This window comes from Zootoca vivipara, chromosome 16 (assembly GCF_965207765.1).
Source record: "Zootoca vivipara chromosome 16, rZooViv2.hap1.1, whole genome shotgun sequence".
Lineage (NCBI taxonomy): Eukaryota > Metazoa > Chordata > Lepidosauria > Squamata > Lacertidae > Zootoca > Zootoca vivipara.
The window spans coordinates 16784008-16805761 of record NC_142599.1 but is presented as its reverse complement, the minus strand read 5'-3'; the positions used below and the strand labels follow the sequence as shown (position 1 = coordinate 16805761).

The following is a 21754-nucleotide window of genomic DNA, read 5'->3' as shown; positions in this document are numbered from 1 at the left end:
AAATTGTTCAGTTTTTGTTTAGGGGTGACAGCATTCTGCCCATGCTTTGAAGCATCCAGTCCTTATTCTGCCCAGGCAAAAGGGAAAGAAAACACATCGGATTGTGCTTTCAGGAGGGGGAGGGGCAGGATTAGAAGGGTGCTCTGCCCATGCTCAAAAACACCCAGCCCTCATTTCGCACTTCTAAAAGCCAGAGAAAACCCTTCAGGGTCTGCTGGGATTGGGATGGGGGGTTAGAATGGCGCTTTGTCTATGCTCAGAACTTGAAGCACCCAGCCCTCAGTCTGCACACCCAAAAGCGAGAGAAAATCCTTCGTGTTCTGCTTTGGGTAAGGGAGGGTGAGAAGGGCGCTTTGTCCATGCTCAGAAGCTCCCACCCCACATTCTGCACACCCAAAAGCCAGAGAGAACACTTAAGGTTCTGATGGGGGGGGGTAGAAGGGCGCTCTGCCCATGCTCAGAGGCACCTAGCCCTCATTCTACACACCTAAAAGCTTGAGAAAACATTTAAGGTTCTGCTTTTGGCCGGGCGGGATTAGCAGGGCGCTCTGCCCAAGCTCAAAAGCACCCAGCCCTCATTTCTGTACACCCAAAAGCGAAGCCCTTCAGGGCAGGTTCTGCTTCAGCGGAGGAGAGAGGGACAGCCCTCTGCCCACGCCCAGAGGCACAGGGGGCGGGCACGGCAAAGCAGCGCCTGGCCTTTAAGGGCAGGCCCCTCACGGAGGGAGAGCGCGCGAGGAGAAGGCGCGAGGGGAGGCGGAGTCCGGCGCTTGGGCCTAGCCGCCTCCCTCAGCCATGGCGCGCTTCGGCGCGGGCTTCGCCTACGACGACGACGGTGAAAGCCTGGCCGCCGGAGCCGGAACAGCAGGAGCCGGAGTCGGGGGACTGGGAGGCTTCGGCGGGGGCGACCGGCTGGCCCGTCAGCAGGAGCGCCACTACCAGCTCCTCTCCGAGCTGCAGGCCCTCGTCAAGGACCTGCCCAGGTGCGGGGAGAAGAAGCGGAGGCCGCCTCGCCTCGGACCCCCGCCGGGTGGGCAGCGCGCAGGGAAGGGCCCGGACCGCACGGGAGGCCGCCTATCCTTCCTTGGATCCCCACACCTGAGGGGCTTGAGGAAGGAAAAGCGCCCCCCCCCCGATAAAAAGGGGAAGGGAGAGGGGGGCAGGATGCTGCTGGAGGAGACTGCATCCCATTATTATTATTATTATTATTATTATTATTATTATTATTATTATTATTATTATTATTATTATTGCAGTGTTATCTTCTTCTACCTTTCTGCCGAAACGGGAATGAAGGTATCCCACGATTTCAATATTTTAAAAACCACCACCACTAAACTGCAAATTATTATTACTATTTATTTTCGGATAATCATGTTTATCGGTTTTCCATTACAATCCAATAACAGCCTCGTTATAACAATACCGATTTATAATACAATTACTAATACCAATTGATCAAAAAATAGCAAATTGTATAATGGATGGTTTGATTGTTTTCTTTCATTCTGCATTCCAAAATCTTACTAATTTCAATTACATTCCGGTCATGGTTTACTATTACTTATTTCGCTGCTCTGGTGTGCGTCTCCGCCCTTCCGCAGAAACTGCTCGAGGCATCTCGCAATTTTAATGCAGATGATAATAATAATAATAATAATAATGGCAGTGTGTTGTGTTTCTGCCTTTCTTCAGAAATGGTACTTGAGGCAGCTCACAGTTTTAATCTGAAAAACCGCAAAGCAGCAGACAGTGGTAGTAACAGTACCATAGTAATAATAATTAATTGCAATGGTTGGTGTCTCGCCTTTCTGCAGGACCCCCCCCCCCGGAGGCAGTTCACCGTTTTCGTTTCAAAACCACAAAGTGGCAAGTTGTTGTTGGTGGTGTCTCCACCTTCCCGCAGAAACCGTGTGCGAGGCAATTCGCTGCTTTAATACAAAACCAGCAAATTGTTATTATTAGTGTCGTGTAGTGGTTAGAGTGTCAAAATAGGACATGGGAGACCAAATCCCTGCACAACCATCAAACTCACTGGGGTGACGTAGGACCAGTTGCTGCCTTTCAGCCTAACCAACCTCACAGGGTTGTTGTGGGGATTAAATGGGGAGGAAGCCATCTTGAGCTCCTTAGGGAAAAGATGAGGTGTAAATGCTTAATATGCATTTATTACGCATATTTAAATAATAATAATCAAATAATAATAATTTTGTTGCAGTGTTTTGTGTCTCCACCTTTCTGCAGAAATGATACTCAAGGCATCTCACAATTCTAACATAAAACCACAAAACTGTTAATTGTTATTACGGTATTACTACTGCTATTACAGTTATTAGCTGCTCGCTACTTAAAAACGCCTCGAAGCAACTTATAACTGCAGTCAGTTCTGCAGAAAAAGGTCCAGCAAAATCACCATAAGGCCATCAGAGGAGGCCTTCAGGATTTAACGGGTTTATCATTTATTTCTATATTACTGTATAAAAATATTTATTGTGGCAGATTTGTTTTTAAAAAGATCATGGCGGCTGCAGCAACACCCCTATGGGGAAAGTTGGTGATATTTGATGCTTTTTTGTTTAGGCAGGGGAAGCAAATAAGGCGAAGAATAGGCAAAGGTGGATAAATTTATGCATGGGGTGGAGAAATAATTTTTTCTCCTTTTCTCATGCCACTAGAGAACGTAAAAACTCAAAAGCCTCAAATATTGCATAGGGGAGCAAAAAAAAATTCTGATGTTTCCGCTGGAGCTGCTTATGCTGCTGAAAAGGCAAGTTGCTTTCAGTTTCTAAATTGAAAAGAGACAAGAAACCTTTACCTCCTCTTTAGCCATCTGGAAATTAGGGACGGCTGGTGCTGTGGTCTAAACCACTGAGCCCTGGGCTTGCAGATCAGAAGGTCGGTGGTTCGAATCCCCATGGCGGAGTGAGCTCCCGTTGCTCTGTCCCAGCTCCTGCCAAGCTAGCAGTTTGAAAGCATGCCAGTGCAAGTAGATAAATAGGTACTGCTGTGGCAGGAAAGTAAACGGCGTTCCCGTGCGCTCTGGCTTCCATCATTGTGTCCCATTGCACCAGAAGCGGTTTAGTCATGCTGGCCATCAGACCTGGAAAGCTGTCTGTGGACAAACGGCTCCCTCGGCCTGAAAGCGAGATGAGCACCACAACCCCAAGTTTGATTGGACTTAACCATCCAGGGGCCCTTTAACCTTTACCATCTGGGGAAATGGGGGGCTTCACCCCAGTGCTCCCACCAACCTTGGCCTGTCCTCAGCCAGCCCCAATCTACCAGCCTTCTTAACAACCAGCCCCACCTCCTTCATGAACTGTTGACTCTGCCTTTCATTGGCTCTGGCGCCACCTACAGTTGGGATCCCTGCTTTCTGCCCTACCAGTCCCAATGGGTACAAAGCCACCCTTGTGTTGAGGCATCTTTACTCCTAAACCAGAGTCAACAGACGTGATGGGAGTTGGAGCTCAGCAACCTCTGGACGACCACAAATTTCCCATCCTGACTCTTAACTTCTGAGTGGCACAGGGGTGCCCGATGTTTCCGTGACGCTTTGCTGTGCTTTCTTGGCAGTTCTTCCCAGCAGAGGCTGTCATATACCATTCTCAGTGACCTGGCCCTGGCGCTCATTGATGGGACGGTCTTCGAGATCGTCCAGGGCCTGCTCGACATCCAGCACCTGATGGAAAGAAACCTCTACAACCAGCGGCTCAAGCTCCACAACGAGCACCGAGGTTAGAGGGGCTTGATCCCTTGTAGGAATTGGCCAGACCTTCATCAAACAGCCTCCCTCAATCGCCAGTCGGGGGTGGTTAAAATACAGAAAGTGATATTCTCCTCTGAATAAGTGAGACAAGAGCTGTTTTCCAGCTGATGAGTACAGGATCAGGAAGTGGTTGATGGCTGTTCCAAATTATTGTGCACGACCAGAGAGGCACATATGTGCTCCCACACGACACACTTTGCAGAGGAGAAAAATGGAGCAGTTGGGGATGTTGTTCATATTTGGCAGAGCTCCGGGGTGGGGGAGGGGGAGTGGGCTGGTCTTTAGGAGCTTGGAGCACATAATGTTTTGCTGCTTGTTCCTTCCGCAGTTCTGAAGCAGGAGATGCTGTATAAGCACAAAGAAGCCCAGCAAGGCTGCAAGCCTCACAACTTGCCTCTTCTCAAAGCAGCTCAGCAGAGGGAGCTGGAGGTAAGGCCCTTACGTTCTTAGAGAGCAGCCTCCCTATTTGAACGTTGCCTCTCGTGCTTGTGCAGTCATTAGCTAGCGGCCGCTTTGGGGGATTTCCCTTCTTCTGTAGTACACAGCTTGGCTCGTTGGCAAGAGTAGCCCAATGTGACCACGATGGCGGGCAGTCCTTCACTGCGAGCCCTGTTGAACTGGCTGGTGTTTCCCCCTCTCGTTTGATTCTGAGATGTCTCTTTTTCTCAGCCGGGTTTTCTGCGCTTTACACCCCACCCCCATTTCCACCTTTTAACTCAGGCCATGGAGCAGCGGATTCATGATGAGCAGCAGATGATGGACGAGAAGATTGTCCTGGAACTGGATCAGAAAGTTGTTGACCAGCAGAACACGCTGGAGAAAGCTGGCGTCTCTGGCTTTTATATCACAACAAACCCGCAGGTCTGTGTGTAGAACGGGGTGGGTTTTTCCACAGATGCTGCCCCATACCTGTGTAATCCAAGTAAAATAAAAAAAATTCCTTCAGTAGCACCTTAAAGACCAACTAAGTTTTTATTTTGGTATGAGCTTTCGTGTGCATGCACACTTCTTCAGATACAGTGAAATGAAGAAGTGTGCATGCACACGAAAGCTCATACCAAAATAAAAACTTAGTTGGTCTTTAAGGTGCTACTGAAGGAATTTTTTTTTATTTTACTTCGATCCAGACCAACACGGCTACCTACCCATGTGTAATCCAAGGTACCCAAGCTGCCTTGCAAATAAATCCATGGCCCACAAGTTTATGTTAGTTATTTGAGCCCTAAAAGTATGGGGGGGAAGAGACACACACCTTCCTGGTTGTCTAGAGATGGTTCCACAAGCGACTAGCCAAGCAGCTACTTAAGAGAGAGGCTGTATTAAGGCTTGGTGCATTTTGGCTGCTTCCCAACCCAATGGATAACTTCATATTGCATCCTAAAATTGATACAGTAGTTTGGGGGTGGGTGGAAGAAAATGACTCTTTGTGGTGTCAAACAAACAAACAATTCTTTCCTCTTTACAGGAGCTGACTCTCCAGATGAATCTGCTGGAGCTGATCCGAAAACTGCAGCAAAAGGAATCTCAATCAAGAAAGCCTTTCTCTTGAGCAAAGGACATAAGGGCACAATAACTGCTCTTCCTCCCTCTCCCTCTTTTCTAGCCACGATCCTCTGTGGGAGTGGTGCTGAACAAGATTACTCAGTGTTTTTTTAATATATATAAAGGCTGGCACAGCCAGTTCCCTTGCCAGACCTCAAAAGAAAAGAGGCTCCGTGGGGTGGGGGAGGAGAATTGCCCCCTTTTCAGTGTGGGGTGGAAGCCCCAAAGTTCGGTTTGACTTTGTGTTTATTTATTATCTTGTTTTTTTAAAAATATATATATATATGCACACACAACACACACATATAGCTGTTGTGGATTTTCTATTTATCTCAAGGTTGTTGTTTTACAATGCTGACCAAGGAATTCTGAGCTTGAAAGAAGGCGGCAGCATTAGTTTCTCCCCACCCACTAAGTTTTGGGGTGATGACAGGGTGGAGATACTGGACCTGTGGTTCAGAGTGCTAAGGTAAAGGGACCCCTGACCATTAGGTCCAGTCGTGACCAACTCTGGGGTTGCGCGCTCATCTCGCATTATTGGCCAAGGGAGCCGGCGTATAGATTCCAGGTCATGTGGCCAGCATGACAAAGCCGCTTCTGGCAAACCAGAGCAGCACATGGAAACGCCGTTTACCTTCCCGCTGTAGCGGTTCCTATTTATCTACTTGCACTTTGACGTGCTTTCGAACTGCTAGGTTGGCAGGAGCTGGGACCAAGCAACGGGAGCTCACCCCGTCACAGGGATTCGAACCGCCGACCTTCTGATCAGCAAGCCCTAGGCTCTGTGGTTTAACCACAGCGCCACCTGGGTCCCTCTTCAGAGTGCTTACCAGGGGGTTAATAGTCTGGCTCGGGGAAGGCCATCAAGTGTCCACTCCTTCAGCAAGGCTACACCTCTTTATTTCAACAGTGGAATTTTATTTTTGAGATTCTTTAATGGGTCGGCATGTCCACCCTGAAGGGGGCTGTCTATGCTGCCAGTCAGGAGGTCAGCTTTGCAGGATAATTTCTCAGTGTTTGATTGGACACCGCTGGAGCAGGGTTTCTTTGACCATCTCACCAGGGAAGACATTCCACAAATTGGGAACCACCACTGAGAAGTCCCTGTCAGTACCAGCCAGGAAGCACCAACAGCTGGACATCCCCTACTGGTCATCAACCAGAGATGGCTGATATTGAGGAAAATGCTTTTTGTCTTTGACTGGAGGGGTGTTGTATCTTAAACGGAGAAATTAGCTCAGCCAAGCCCCTTCTGCTGTTAGTTTGGGAGTTTTCAGGACCTCTATTGAGAATTATAGATGTTATAAAGATTTCCATAGTAAACATTTTTTTAGCCAAAGCTCAGGACGGAAATAACAACAACAATAATAATTTGTTTTTTATACCCTGCCCATCTGGCTGGGTTTCCCCAGCCACTCTGGGCGGCTCCCAACATAATATTAAAAACACAATAAAACATCAAACATTAAAAACTTCCCTAAATTTAGAAGATGTCTTCTAAAAGTCAGATAGTTGTTTATTTCCTTGACATCTGATGGGAGGGCGTTCCATAGGGCAGGCGCCACTACTAAGAAGACCCTCTGCCTAGTCTAGTGCCAGGGAATGTTTGGTAAATCTTAGATGTGCTTTATCTACAATTTTGGTTCTGTACCACTTAAGAGAATTACTTGGCTAAGCAAATTGATAAATGGAAGAATTGTTCCCTTTGTGCCAGGGTAGGTAACAGAACACCTTAGTCTCATCCAGTTTTTTGGGTTCCTCTGGGGAGCTCACGGGTGGGATGTGTAGATGATCTCCCCCCGTTTGCAGCCAACATTGTGAGGTAGACTGCCTTTGAATGTGGGGGCACCATTTAATTATGAAGACTAATATACATTGATAGATCCTCTTCCATGAAATTGTCTAATTTGAGGGGGAGGGAGGTAATTACACAGACAAAAGGAAAATCTTCTCTAGCCAACAATCTATAGGCATATATAAAGGATTTAAAAATAAACAATTTGTAGAGACCACACCAATGCAAAGTTTATTCAGCAAGTCCTGCTATCTCCAAATAGGTCTTGATTAGTATACAAATTCATCAAGTACATTTGCTTCCAAACACAAAGTTCACGGCAGACCAAACCAGATACGGTAGCACTGATCAGCTAAAACTGTTTCTCAACCAGTGTGCCTCCAGATGTTTTGGGACTACAACTCCCATCATCCCTAGCTAGCAAGACCAGTGGTCAGGAATGATGGGAGTTGTAGTCCCAAAACATCTGGAGGCACACTGGTTGAGAAACACTGAGCTAAAAAGCATCAGTTTGCCAAGCATGTTCTGACCTTTGCCAGCCTGGTGCCCTCCAGACATTTTGGAATACAATTCCCATGTGATGGCAGTTGCAGTCACCCAAACATCGAGGAGACCAGGTTGGTTGTCAAAGGCTACCCTAAAAGCTGCTTTAAAAGCCATCTTGCCACCTCGGGAGGAAAGGCAATCTACCATCCCACCTCCCAAACATTGGTGGGGATAACGGGAAATGCAGGCTGAGGCTCTGGGCTTACCTGAACTCAGCAGGGCTTACTCCTGAGTAGCCAAGCCTGAGTCCATTTTGCCAGGGCGTGATTAAAGAAATCCATACACCTCACATACGTCCCATAGGCAGTCTTAACCTTTGGTTACCAAATGTCCCCGTTTCCTGGGGACAGCCCCTGGATTTACTAATCCGTCCCCATACAAAATCCATTGACGGTGAAAAGTGTCCCCAGGTTCATTGAAAAAAATTGGTAACCTTAACCACATCTCAGAAGTTAAGGCCTAGTGAATTCAATGGGGCTTACTCCCCAGGCAGTGAGATCAGGATTCTAACCAAGAAGGCTGTTTCAAAAACACAGCGTCAGTCCTGGCTCCCCCACCTCCCCTCCCACGCCATTCCTCAGGGGAGCGGGCGAGAGAAAGCTCCACCGGTTGGATTTCTGCCATTTTATCTGCAAACGAGACTCCCCGGGCAAAGTGGCAACCGCAGGTAGGGAGTTTGTCCTTGTTTTGGGGCTGGAGTGGGATGGGCACCCTTTGCAGAGAGCCCCGCCCTGAGGGATCTGCCCCCCTCCCTTTGCATAGCACCCACCTCCCCCCAATACCTGGGCTGCTTCAGAGCATCTCCCCCCCACCTCCTTCCTTTGAGCCCCATCCGAGCTCGCCCGGGCAGCTGGTGCCGGTGGCGGCGGGAGGGGGGGGCGGATTAAAAGCAACTCCCTCCCTCCTATCCTGGAGAACAAATAAGGCCGTGACGCAGCGGCGCCGTTGCCGCCGAGCAGGAAAGGCCCTCGCCGGGTGCAGCGAGCGGAGCAGCCTCGGGCAGGTGAGCAGCAACCGGGGGACGGAGAGGGGGGACCCGGGACGGCTCTGCAGGGCGATCCCCATCGGTGAAGGTCCCACCTGCTGTCCGGCCGGCGCCAAGTGCGCTTGCATCCGCCAGCGTGGCAGGTGAGGAAGAGCAGAGAGGCGGCAGCAGGGCCCGGGACTGGGCGGAGGCTCCCGCAGGGCAGCGCCATCGGGCCGCGTCCGCCTCCGGGAGCCTAACCTCGAGCACCTGCTTCAGGGTGTCTAACCGCGAGCAGCTGTCCCGGGTGCCCTTTTGGATCGGCTGAGCATCCGCACAGGTGCTTCCGCTAACCCAGGCGCTGCTCTGCCTTCGGGAGAGCGGGGAGCTGTCCAGGGTGGGGCAAGTGCTGAGCAGAGTGCGGCCTCCTCCTCCTGTCAATAATATTTGCGGGACGGAGACAGGTTTTTTTCCTCAAGGGCAAAAAAATGGAAAGGGGGAATCTTGTGGTTCAAATTGGATTGGGTTGTCTTCAATGGGGAAAATAACACTGGGTCAGAGCTCCGTGGTGGTGCATGCAGAAGGTTGCAGGTTCAATTCCCAGGTAAAGATGGGGGAGACTTTACCTGAAACCTTTGAGAGCTGCTGCCAGTCAGTGTAGGGAATACTGAGCTGGATGGACCGATGGTCTGACTCGGTCTAAGGCTTCCTGTTTGGCTTCACTTGTGTCTAATTTCAACATCAGTCTTCTTACCCGTTCACTTTCCTTCCTCCTCCCATATCCACAGTTGGTTACCCAAAATGCCTATCTCTGCCACTGACTTCCACCGCCAGGCTTCTCATGAGCCACAACGGAGACGTTTCTGTCCACTGCCCTAAAATTGTGATCCAAAACAAGCCCCGTTTTCCGGGAGGTGTGACAAAAGTGGTGCATCTGAGCATGTGCAGAGTTTCACTCCTGTCCTGGCAGCCTGAAGAGCTGACACCCCTTTGCGCACCAGAGTCAAAGGCAGGGGTTTCTGGGGAAGGAAGGCACAAACCCAAGGCAGCTCTGAGCTCCAGCACCTCTCCCCACGCTCGGCGCCCCCCCCCCCGTTTAAAAAGGGAGCACTGCTCACCAGTTCATTAAGGCAAAAGGGGGGCACTGACCCACAAACCTCAGCCTGCCCTCTTACCTGCCTGCCTTCTTTAGTGCCACCCAATCCAAGGTGTGGCAACACCTGCTGTCAGCTTCCTCCTTAGTCTTTCCCAGGCATCCCCAAACTGCGGTCCTCCAGATGTTTTGGCCTACAACTCCCATGATCCCTAGCTAACAGGACCCAGTTAAAGATGGGAATTGTAGTCCAAAACATCTGGAGGGCTGAAGTTTGGGGATGCCTGGTCTTTCCTGTTGCCTTTGTAGAACTCAGCAGGGAGAAAGGGGAGGGGGAGAAAACTTGCCTAAGTTGGCTCTGTCTGTCCCTGGCTCTGGCGCCCCCTACTGTTGGGCTCCCTGCCTTCCGCCCTACCAATCCCAGTGGGCACCAGTCATCCTGTCCAATTTGGGGCAAGGACGGAGGGGGGAGTAGGACCATTTTAGATCTAGGGCATGGGCGTACCCAGCATGGGGCGGGGGGGCAGCTGCCCCCCCCAGAAGCAACAAAAATAAAATAAATTGTCCTGATTCACGGTGGCTGCAGCTGAGCTGGAGACGCGTTAGGGTCCCGCAAGAAGAGCCTGAAGCGGCGCAGTGGCGTTGCTAGCCTTCTGGCTGCCCGGGGCAGCAAATCAGAAGGCACCCCGTCGGGGGTGGGGCGTCAGTCGCGCGCATAAAAGCTAGCGACGCCGCTGGGAGGAAGAGACCCGCGAGAAGGGAAAGGAGGAGCAATGGAGACAGGGAAGCGGCTTTCTACTCCTCTCCGTTTCTCCCTCCCCTCCTCAAGCTCCAGTGTGAGGGCAGCGCAGGAGCCGCGTCCCAAACCAGCCCAGCCCCGCCGGCGGCGCCACTTACTGCTCCTGCCGGCCGCGGCCCGACGGTGTGCCCAACCCCGCTTGCCCCGACTCTGAGGGCTGCACATGGGCCGCTCCTGGTGGCTGCAACAACAGCCCATGGCGGCGCAGTGCCTCAGCAGCTCCCGGGTCGGCGCGCCCTCGGAGCGCGCAGCAGACGCCGCCACCGCTTCTGTTTGGGCTGCAGCGGCAGCAGGAGCCGCGGAAAGGGGAGGGGCTTCGCAGCAGGAGGCGGAGAAGGCGGAGGGGCTCTAAGCCGCAGAGCCAGGCCTTGCCCCCGGGGAGGGACGGAGGGAAAGGAGGGTGGACCTCAGCTCGTGCTCCCGCCAGGTCTGTGGGAAGCGGCGGCAACTCGAGCACGCAGCTGCTCGGCTGCTCGGCCAGCCCTCCCTCTCTCCCTCCCTCCCTCCTCCTCCTCCTACTCAGGCAGGGCAGCCGTCGGTGGAGGTTGCCCCCACAAAGTGGAGCCCGGGGCCCCCCGCCCCCCTATTGTGACGCCCCTGGCCGCACACGCATATTCTCCCCCGGGGCGGCGCCCAGGATGAAACTTCTTCCTGGAGTCAGTTTCACCTGGGCTCCGTAGCCCCGCCCATGTTCCGACTTTGTGGCCCCTCCCCTCCCGTGCCCTGAACGACCATGGCTTGCCCCCCCCCCCAGTTTTGATCCTGGGTACGCCCTTGATCTAGGCTCAAACTAGATGTGACATAGATTGTATCCTGCATGTCAGAGGGGTCCCTTAGGAATATGTAATAAACACACACACATACCCTTGACTCAGGGCTGGACTCTTTTGCCATCAAGGCCTTGGACATATTTTCCCAGAGGGTTGTGTGTGTGTGTGTGAACATATGCCTAAGTGTTGGGATTTGAGGCAGGGGGTGATATTTTCAGTGTGTAGGAGGGAATTCACAGCTTGCAGAATACAGTATATAGAATGTGTGGGGGGGATTCAATATTCAGTTGTAAAGAGTCAATTTTAAGAGCATTTTTATATGTGTATATATATATATATATATATATATATATATATATATACACACACACACACACACACACACACACACACACACACGTACATACACATAATTTATAATCCAAGAAATATGCTTGCTTCTCCTGAGAAGTAAACACATGTAGTCTAATAGGTGGGCTGGTGGCAACATTTCTGCATTGCAGAGCCTGGTGGGGATACCTTCCAACTCTATTTCTGTGATTCTCCATGCACATAATTAATTCCCTCATGTCTGCTTTTATATATATATATATATATATATATATATATATATATATATATATAATGTCAACATTTTAAACATATACAGTCAAAACACAATTTCGTATTTTCTCTTATTTTTGTCGACTTCCCACCCCCTTTCCATGGAGTTCTTGTTTCTCCCCTTCTGCTGCACCCTCTCTTCTTCATGCCTACTTTGTTGACATCCCTGCAGCCCCACCCACCCAAGCTGCTATTATTGTTGGGATGTGAATAGATGCTAGGAGAGGATAAATATATTAGATATTATCCTTCCTTCCTTCCTTCCTTCCTTCCTTCCTTCCTCCCTTCCTTCCTTCCTTCCTTCCCATGTGTGATTTCAGCAGAGTGCCACTCCTTTGTAGCTTCAACGGAAGCTTAGATAGTCTAGTTTTAGCTTTTCAGTTTAAGTAATCCAGAGTGCTTTAAGGCAGATAGGACTCTCCTGGTATTCCCCCAACCCCCCGCCGGTACGTGAAACAATAATCACACAAACAGTCTCATAAAATGTAACATTTACTCGCTCAGAATACCTGCTGAAGAGTAACAGATTCAGGAGGCTTAAAACTTACAGCAAATTTACAGAAAAACACTGTAAGCTTCAGCTCCTATCATGTACCTATCTGGCAAAACATGAATGGTTGGTTTGACTGCATTTTAAATATCCTACAATAATTGCTGAGGATTCTTCCCTCAGGAAAGAGTTTTCCTTCTTCAGGCAAACTGGTCCCCAGTTACCAAAGGGCAGTCTCCAATCTTCTGGCCCCAATCCCAGGTCAACAGCTTTCTTTGGATGACGACCTTGCCTTGTTTTGTTTTGTTTTTTTAAAAAAAGAGTGTTAAGTGTGTACGGATGTGTCTGTGCTATTCTGCAAGCTTCACAGGAATACAGGAAGCAGTCTTCTACTGAGTCAGAACCATGGGCCCATCTAGCTTGGCACTGTCTGCACAGACTGGCAGCAGCTTTAGGGAAGTTTCTCTCCCAGCCCTACCCAGAGATGCCATGGGCGACTGAACTTGCATGCAAAGCAGATGCTCTGCCACTGAATTATAGCCTTTTAAATACATTTGCCCCTCATCTATGAATGGAGAATTCTTCCATTTTGGACCACAATGCATGGAGAGTTATAGCCTTCCTGGTTAAGCTCAGATGCACAGAAGCGCCAGACAGAAATTCAATCTGATGCTGTTGCCTTGAAAGGAAGAAAAAAAAAATCCAGGAACAAAAATGGAGGCAGTAAAGGGTTAATATCCACCGCCCATGCACTTTCTGCAATTGACATTTGAAGAAGTACAAAAAGGAGTGTTCTTTATTGTTTGGAGAATTGCACTGCTGTTTACACAGTGGCCTTGGCTTCTCATGTACAGTACTTGCTTATATTGCTATCACTTTTTGTTGGATTCTGTCTGTGACCTGTCTTTCCATTCCTTATGCGGAGTCAGGTCATTGGTCCATCTAGCACAGTGTTTCTTACTCTGACTGGCAGCAGCTGCTCTCTGGGGTTTCAGTCAGGAAACATTCCAAGCATTACCTGCAGATGCTACCATTAGGGACTGCTGCCACCTGGGGCCTTCTGCTTGCAGGACAGAGGTTCTGTCACCAATAGGGATGCCAGACTCAATAGAAGCAGGACTTCTGTGCCTTTAATTGCCCTGCTCTCTTTTGAGTCTGGAAACCTTAAAGAGAAACCAGCAGACCCTTTGTTTAATTTCCAAGCAAAGGGTCTGCTGGTTTCTCTTTAAGGTTTCCAGACTCAAAAGAGAGCAGGGCAATTAAAGGCACAGAAGTCCTGTCCTCTATTGAGTCTGGCAACCCTGGTCACCAAGCTATGGGTCTTCAACCCCGTCCTCTAGGAGTTAAGTTTCTTGGTGGGTGGGTGTCAGAGAGAGATGCATCCTCATATCAAAACACCAAGCCGTGAGTGGAAAGGCTTCCAAGGCAGTGTGCATTCCTAAAAACTGCTAATAGTTCCTTTAAAAAATAAAGTTTAACAGCCAGTGCAAGACAGGTCGTTACAGAGCAGGTAAAGAGAAAAGGGAAAAAAGTATTCCATAGTACAGAAAATCGGGCAGCACGCAAGAGTATCAGTGTGCAATGGCAGTGGGTCAGTTGTGCTTTTGTTCCTGCATGCTGAAGGCAAGCTATGGTAGTGAAAATGAGTTTCCACACTGAAGTCCTATGTGTGCTGGGATCTTTCTCCAATCTCCCCCTTCCCCCAGGGCCTCGCACAACCAGCTTGGAAGGAAAACTTTCCGCACAGGAACACTCGAGCCCATCAAACAGGATATTTTAAAAAGCTAAACCTGTTCTGCAGGAACTTAGGCACAGTGCCCTTGGTTTGCTTCCATTCACAACGGGAGGAAGAGCCCTGAGTCCCAACCTCCACCCCAAATCTCTGCCCCAAGCTGCAACCCAGCTGGGTTCTATGGCTGGTCAAGCACAAAGCCCTGATGAGCACCTTTGATTTCATAACCCTTTCCTTCCTCGCTTTTGCCCAGGAGTCGGAGGCGCTTCTGCCTTTCCCCTGAACCTTCAAACAGAGGAAACGGCCCTCCGTCCTTCGCAGCAAGATGGTGACCCGCCTCCCTCGCTCGGCGGACCTGGCCCGCTTCTGCCAAAAGCTCAACCGGGTCAAGACCCTAGAGGACGACATGATGGAGACCTCCTTCAACCGCTGCCTCACCACCGTCGACTTGGCCCTCCTCGGCATCGGGGCCATGGTAGGGTCCGGCCTCTATGTCCTCACGGGCACAGTGGCCAAGGAGACGGCCGGGCCGGCCATCGTCGTGTCCTTCATCATCGCTGGCATTGCCTCGCTGCTGGCTGCCCTCTGCTATGCTGAGTTCGGCGCTCACGTGCCCAAGACGGGCTCTGCCTACATGTTCACCTATGTCTCCGTTGGCGAGATCTGGGCCTTCCTGATTGGGTGGAACGTCATCCTGGAGTACATGATAGGGGGAGCAGCCGTAGCCAGGGCCTGGAGCGGCTACCTGGATGCCATATTTGACCACCGGATCAAGAACTTCACAGAGACCCACGTGGGCAGCTGGCACATCCCCTTCTTGGCCCATTACCCAGACTTCTTGGCCTTTGGCATCCTCCTTGTGGCCACGGCCTTCATCTCCTTCGGCGCCCGTGTCTCCTCCTGGCTCAACCACGTCTTCTCTGCCATCAGCATGGGGGTCATCCTTTTCATCCTCATCATGGGCTTCGTCCTGGCCCGGCCTCAAAACTGGGGGGCCGCCGAAGGGGGGTTCGCCCCGTACGGTGTCTCAGGGATCATGGCTGGCTCAGCCACCTGCTTTTACGCCTTCGTGGGCTTCGATGTCATCGCCACGTGCAGTGAGGAGGCCCGCAACCCGCAGAGGGCCATCCCAAGAGCCATCGCCATCTCGCTGAGCCTCGCCACGGGAGCCTACATCCTGGTCTCCATGGTGCTGACGCTCATGGTGCCCTGGCACTCCTTGAATCCCGACTCGGCGCTGGCTGACGCCTTTTACCAGAGGGGCTATTCCTGGGCTGGCTTCATCGTGGCTGTCGGGTCCATCTGCGGTGAGTCAGAGCTACATTTCCAGGATGTGGGCTTTTTTCTAAACCAGGGACGAGGGAGCTTTCTTTCAGCCTGAGGGCTGCATTCCCTTGTGTGCGACTTTCCAGGGGCCGCACACCACTGGTGGGCAAGGCCAGAGGCAAAAGTGGGTGGAGGAATGGACAGAACTGTTCCCTGTCCACAGAAGGCTAGATTTCTGCTCTCTCCATCCACACCAGCAAGAGGGCTTTGATGCCATTTTGGGAGACATTCCAGCCAGACAAAAGGAATTAAATAGGAACTTTTTTGCCTGGCGCCTAAAGGTGTTTAATGAAGGCGCCAGGCAAACTTCCCTGGGGAGAGCATTCCACAGACAGGGAGCCACTGCAGAGAAGACCCGTTCTCGTTTTGCCACCCTCCGGAAATCTCGAGAAGGAGGCACATGAAGAAGGGCCTCAGAAGATGATCTCGGGGTCCAGGTAAGTTCATATGGGAAGAGGCAGTCCTTGAGGTATTGTGGTCCTGAGCCATTCAAGGTCAAAACTAGCACTTTGAATTGGGCCTGGAAACTAATTGGTAGCCAGTGCAGTCGGACTAGGATCACTGTAATATGCTCAAACCGTCTTGCCCCAGTGAGCAACCTGGCACTGAATTCTGCACCAGCTGAAGCTTCCGAACCGTCTTCAGAGGCAGCCCTATGGATAATGCATTGCAGTAACCTAACCTTGAGGTTACCAGAGCATAGACAACAGTAGGCTATTGCTGTCCAGATAGGGGCGTAGCTGGGCCACCAGCCAAAGCTGATGGAAGGCATTCTGGGCCACTGAGGCCACCTGAGCCTCAAGCGACAGGAGATAATAATAATTGTTGTTGTTGTTGTTTTGGCTCACTGGGTGACCTAACCTGACGGCTGCTGTGACCCATGGATGCCTTTTGCCTTTATGGGTCTAAGGTGCCAGCCGGCTACATTAAGGGATGGGGTGACTCCTCTGTTTTGGCTTGATCCTCTGCTTTCCCCACTCCACCCCTCCAGGGCTGTCCTGCTCCCCCAGCAAGCTTTAACAGGGACTGCCTGCCTTGTGGGTGGCATCTCAGTTGCTCACCTGCCCTTTCCCTTTCTTCTCTCCCTCTCCAGCCATGAACACCGTCCTCCTCAGCAACCTCTTCTCTCTCCCTCGCATCGTTTACGCCATGGCAGAGGACGGGCTCTTCTTCAAGGTCTTCTCACGTGTCCACCCCCGGACGCAGGTCCCCGTGGTGGCCATTGTGGTCTTTGGCATCCTCATGTCTCTCTTGGCCCTCAGCCTGGACCTTGAGGCTTTGGTCCAGTTCCTGTCCATCGGCACCCTCTTGGCGTACACCTTTGTGGCTGCCAGCGTGATCATTCTGCGCTTCCAGCGGGTCAAGACGGAGGAAGCTTCCAACGCATCTGCCAGGAGTGAGGCTTCTGCCCCAGCATCCACCGAGAGCATCAGCGCCACGGAACCCAAGGAATACGAATCCTTCTCAGATAAGCTCCACCTGGTGGGCAAGGAGAAGTCGAAAAGCAGGCGGGAAGGAGGGCAGATGAAGGCCTTTTTTGAACCCTACCTGGGCTTCCTGGCTGATTTCGACCCTGGCGAAGTGGTCACGGTGGCCGTGATCATCCTCATGGTGTCAGCAATCTGCTTATCCTCCATCCTGGTGTTTGGGCAGAACCAGCTCCACCTCCCCACTTGGTGCTATGCCTTGCTGGTCCTCCTCTTCAGCCTGGCCTTTGTGTTCAGTGTGGTCCTCATCAGCGTTCATCAGCAGCAGCAAAGCACTCAGACATTCCAGGTAGAGATGGGGGAGAGATTTGACACCATTTGCATTTATTATTCTTATTAATTGTATACCGCCCTATACCCGTAGATCTCAGGGTGGTTCACAACACAAAGCTGCAATATATGGAGCACAAAATAAATCATAAAAATAATCAAAACGATTAACAGTGCTAATAAACAATACCCTCCCCAACAAAAGCCCCTAGGCAATACTCCAGCCCACATGTACAAACATCTAAATTAACATGTAACATTCAACAACGATTTAAAACAGCCCCACCCTCCAAATAAAACAGTATCATCCATACTCGCAGAGCCAGCACACCGAGTGGGTATGGTGCAAAAAAAGAACTTTTAAGCTGCTTGCCTTGCTTAGGTTTAACTTGCTCCGTCTTAATTAGCCGGGCCTCCAGCTGCATACGGTTGAAAGCACACAAATTAGATGCATAGGAGATGCGATCATATTGTACACCAACCCAAACACAGCTTGCTGTCAAAATTCGCACATCTTTGAATTTTGCAATGCTAGTTCTCCAGTCAGGAATTATTATTAACAACAACAACAACAACAACAACAACAATTAAATTTATACCCTGTCCTTTCTCTGAAAGGAGCCCCAGGGAAGTGATCAGTTACACAGATTAAAAACAAGAACAAAGAATAAAAATTCTAAAACAGTTAAAATGTTCTAAAAACAAGGGCAATTTAAAACATCTAATAGTAGTTAAAAACATTCGTCCCTTCCGAAAATCTTAGGATTGCCAGGAACAGTATTCTTCAGCACCCAAAAGCTGGATAAACAGGGATGTTTTCAAATTCCTTTTCATCCCACCTCGGGCACCAGCAAACCATGCTATATCACTGGCCACCGGTTATCAATGGACATTCAGAGAAGAAGGGGTGCAAAGAGTCTTAAGAGAAGGTTAACCCACCCATGTAAGGGATGGCATTCGTCCCACCCCGTGTTCTTTCCATCAGCCCTGCTGGGAAAGACCTCTAAGTGCTTCCTCCTGTTTTCCTGCTCTCAATTCCCTGGGTCTTCTTTTTCTTCAGCTCCCTCTGGTGCCACTGACTCCAGCACTGAGCATTTTCATCAATGTCTACCTCATGCTGAAACTCAACTACATGACCTGGATCCGGTTCTCTGTGTGGCTGCTCGCAGGTGAGTTTGGGGATCAGGTGCACATAGATGCGCCCAAGAGCGAGGAGAGAAATCGGGAGAAGTAATGTGGAAGGAAAGTGCATATATTGGGGTGAAACATGCCTTTAAAAATGAATTTAATTACAGTGGTATCTCGATTCTCAAACTTAATCCATTGTGGAAGTCTGTTTCAAAACCAAAGCATTCCAAAACCAAGGCGCGCTTTGCCATAGAAAGTAATGCAAAACGGATTAATCCGTTCCAGACTTTTAGAAACAACCCCTAAAACAGCAATTTAACATGAAATTTACTATCGAACAAGACCATAGATCTATAAAATGAAAGCAATAAACAATGTACTGCAGTCACAACGTACTGCAATCAAAACAGTAACTGAACTGGGTTCCACACAGTCACAAAAACAAAACAAAAAGAGCCGCAAAAACAAAAACGCCAAAGAAATAGCAAAAACCAGACAGACCTCAGCGTAACACTCAAAACGGAAGTGTGGCACTCAAAACGGAAGTGCAACACTCAAAATGGAGCATGTTCGGCTTCCGAAAAACGCTTGCAAACCAGAACACTTACTTCCGGCTTTGCGGTGTTTGGGTTCCAAGTTGTTTGATTACCAAGGCGTTTGAGAACTAAGGTACCACTGTAATCAGGGGTGCCAACTTAAATAAAATATTGGGGGACAGGTAAGCCCCGCTCCACATAATTGATCACATGACATGACGCACACACAGCATTTGAATGGCAATGCCCATCAACTTTGCGGACCTTGACCCTTTCATTGGAAATTTGGGGGGCTGCCTACCCTCTACTGTACTTGGCACCCTTGTAATTAATGAGGATAGCAGACAAAAATCCATTCCCCTGGGGGGAATGGCTTTGAGAACATGTGTGCATTCGAAGAAATTCACACCAAAATGCTGATAAATGTTCATGAGGACTTAAAAAATAAATAAATATGGGAAGGTGGAGAACTGAACTTAAGGCTGGAAAAAGGAGAAACCAGATTTGACAAATATTCCCCCCCCCTTAATGTCTAAAGCAGCCTTCCCCAACCTGGGGCCCTCCAGACGGTTTGGACTGCAATTCCCATCACCCTCAGTCAGCAGTTGTATCATGCTAGGGCTAATGGGAGTTGTAGTAATAAACAAAAACAATAATCCACGCACACAGTTTAAAAGGCCATAGCTTCTTTAATTAGCCAAAGGCCTGGGAGAAGAGGAATGTTTTTGCCTGGCGCCTCAAAATATGTAATGAAGGCACCGGATGAGCCTCCCTGGGGAGAATATTCCACAAATGGGGAGCCACCACAGAAAAGGCCTGTTCTCGTGTTGCAACCCTCCGGACCTCTCGCAGAAGGGGCACATGAAGAAGGGCCTCAGATAATGATCACAGGGTCCAGGTTGGTTCATCTGGAGATAGGCGGTCCTTGACATATGTATAATGGCAGGTGGAGCTGGATTTAAGCATTGCAACTGGGGGCTGGCCAAAGTGGTGCCCTTCAGATGTTATTTGAATGAGCATTTATTAAATTTGTTAGACTCCTTTCTCCCTATAGAAATACAAAGTGCAAAAAGTAAAAAATGAAACAGTAGAACAACAATTTCTCTGCAAAGTATTGAAAATCACACAACCCCACAAGGAAATCAACACCAGCAAGATAATCAATAACTGAGAACAAATTGGAAATTAGTAACATAGAAAGCAGGCCATCATATTTCACCAAAAGCCTGCAAGTAGAAAAAGCAGAGTCTGTCCTTTCCCCATCGGCCAGGGAAAAGGGGGGGCAATGAGAGTCTGTGCCAGCTGGCCGGGGCTGATGGGGAGTTGTAATTCAAACCACCTGGGGAGGGCACCAGGTTGGGGAAGGTTGGTCTTAGATGCATGCCACCATTTTGGGCTCTGGTGCTGGGTTTGGCTGCTGATCTGTCTCTTTGTGCGTTCATCTCCAGGTTTGCTGGTTTATTTTGGTTACGGCATCTGGCACAGCAAAGAGAACCTCCGGGAGCCCACGGCACACTCCGTCTGTGCCCGCTACGTGGTTTTCCCAAGCAGCAGCCTGGAAGAGACAGTCCAGGCTGTGCAGCCCAGCACTCAGCCCTCTCAGGGACTGGAGGAAATGGCAGGCGAGGAAGAAGCCAAGAGGTGATGCGGAAAGGCCTAACTTGGAGGAGACCCTTCCCTTTGACCACCACCCCCCAGCCCACCCACCACTCTCCAGTGTTTTGGCAGAAAGAAGAAGAGCCCTCGTCTGATTCAGCCAGGAAGACTCTGAGCAGAGACCTACTGCTTCTGCTTTCCTGCTTGGTCCGTATTTCTGCTCTGGAAAGCTGGACCCATCTTGCCGTTGAAAACTGCCCCGTCTATCCTGCCCTCCAGCTTGGAACAAAGAGCTGATCTGCAGACAGACTGTCTCAACCCGCAGCAGGGGAGGGTGGGGCTGTCTTTGTACTTTTCCATTATCTACGTGTGTCCCCCCCCCTTTTCTTTCCTCCAGGCTCCTGCCCTGGCTGCCTGCAACCTTCATTCCAGGTGTCCCGTCCCATTTAGATTATTTTAGGGTGGCTCCTGTTTGACGGGTTCATACAAAAGTGAAAGATGGGAGGGGCACCGCTGTGCCAGCTTCAGGGGTCGGTTCTCATTCCCAGACCGCTAGGCGAGACTGTGTTTGCTCTGCTTTGACGGAAGGCTGTCCCTTGCCTGCCACAAAATACACTAGAGTAAACGGCAACTCTGCGTGGAACGAGCAGTAGGCATTTTCGCACTGTGAGTGTGTGGGTTGCCTGGTGGGTTGTTTATGCCAGAAAGCATGGAACACAACTGCCATCATCCCCAGCTGGCACAGCCTGATGGTGATGATGATTGATTGATTGATTGATTGATTGATTGACAACCTGCCCTTCACCCTAAGGTCCCAGGGTGGTTTACAGCATTAAAACACAACATTAAAAGCAATTTCAAACAACTTGCAACCATAACTATAAGTTGGGTCCTAAAAATATACACCTCATGTCAAAAGCCAGAGTAAAGAGGTGCATCTTCAGGATCCTCTAAAAGCTGCACAATGAAGGTGCCAGATGCACTTCTGTGGCGAGGGACTTCTCCAGTTTAGGGGCCACCACAGAGAAGGCCCTCTCCCAGACCGCCCCTACCCCAAGCCCCTGAGGGCAGAGGGACTGCTGATCTCAGAACCCGATGGTCTGTAGGGGAGACTGTGGTCTGTCATTATTTGGGGTCTGAGTCATTTCGGGCTTTAAACACCAACATCAGCGCCTTTAATTGGGTCTAGAAGCGAGCTGGCAACCAGTGCAGCTGTTTTAGAACGAGGGAGATATAGATGGATTACGCCACCCAGTAATCTGACTGCTGTGTTTTAGACTAAGTGAAGTTTCCAAATCATCTCCAAGG

The 21754-nt window shown here is 50.0% G+C and overlaps 2 protein-coding genes across 3 annotated transcripts; both read left to right on the top strand.

Annotated features, from left to right (window-relative positions):
* The first annotated feature begins 731 nt into the window (after positions 1-731).
* Positions 732-5611, top strand: DGCR6 (DiGeorge syndrome critical region gene 6). The gene is made up of 5 exons (XM_035099375.3): positions 732-983; positions 3577-3737; positions 4098-4198; positions 4490-4630; positions 5235-5611. The coding sequence occupies exons 1-5, from the start codon at positions 796-798 to the stop codon at positions 5316-5318; spliced, it is 675 nt and encodes a 224-aa protein (XP_034955266.1). The 5' UTR covers positions 732-795; the 3' UTR covers positions 5319-5611.
* A 2905-nt stretch (positions 5612-8516) lies between these two features.
* On the top strand, positions 8517-20700 carry SLC7A4 (solute carrier family 7 member 4). 2 transcript variants are annotated; one of them, XM_060269366.2, is made up of 5 exons: positions 8517-8655; positions 14357-15410; positions 16523-17205; positions 18247-18355; positions 20299-20700. In XM_060269366.2, exons 2-5 carry the CDS (start codon positions 14429-14431, stop codon positions 20493-20495), a joined length of 1971 nt encoding a protein of 656 aa, XP_060125349.2. In that variant the 5' UTR covers positions 8517-8655; positions 14357-14428; the 3' UTR covers positions 20496-20700. The 2 variants fall into 2 exon arrangements, with proteins under 2 accessions (XP_060125349.2, XP_088516248.1); XM_088660122.1 differs by having other exon boundaries at positions 8630-8780.
* The last annotated feature ends 1054 nt before the right edge of the window (positions 20701-21754 follow it).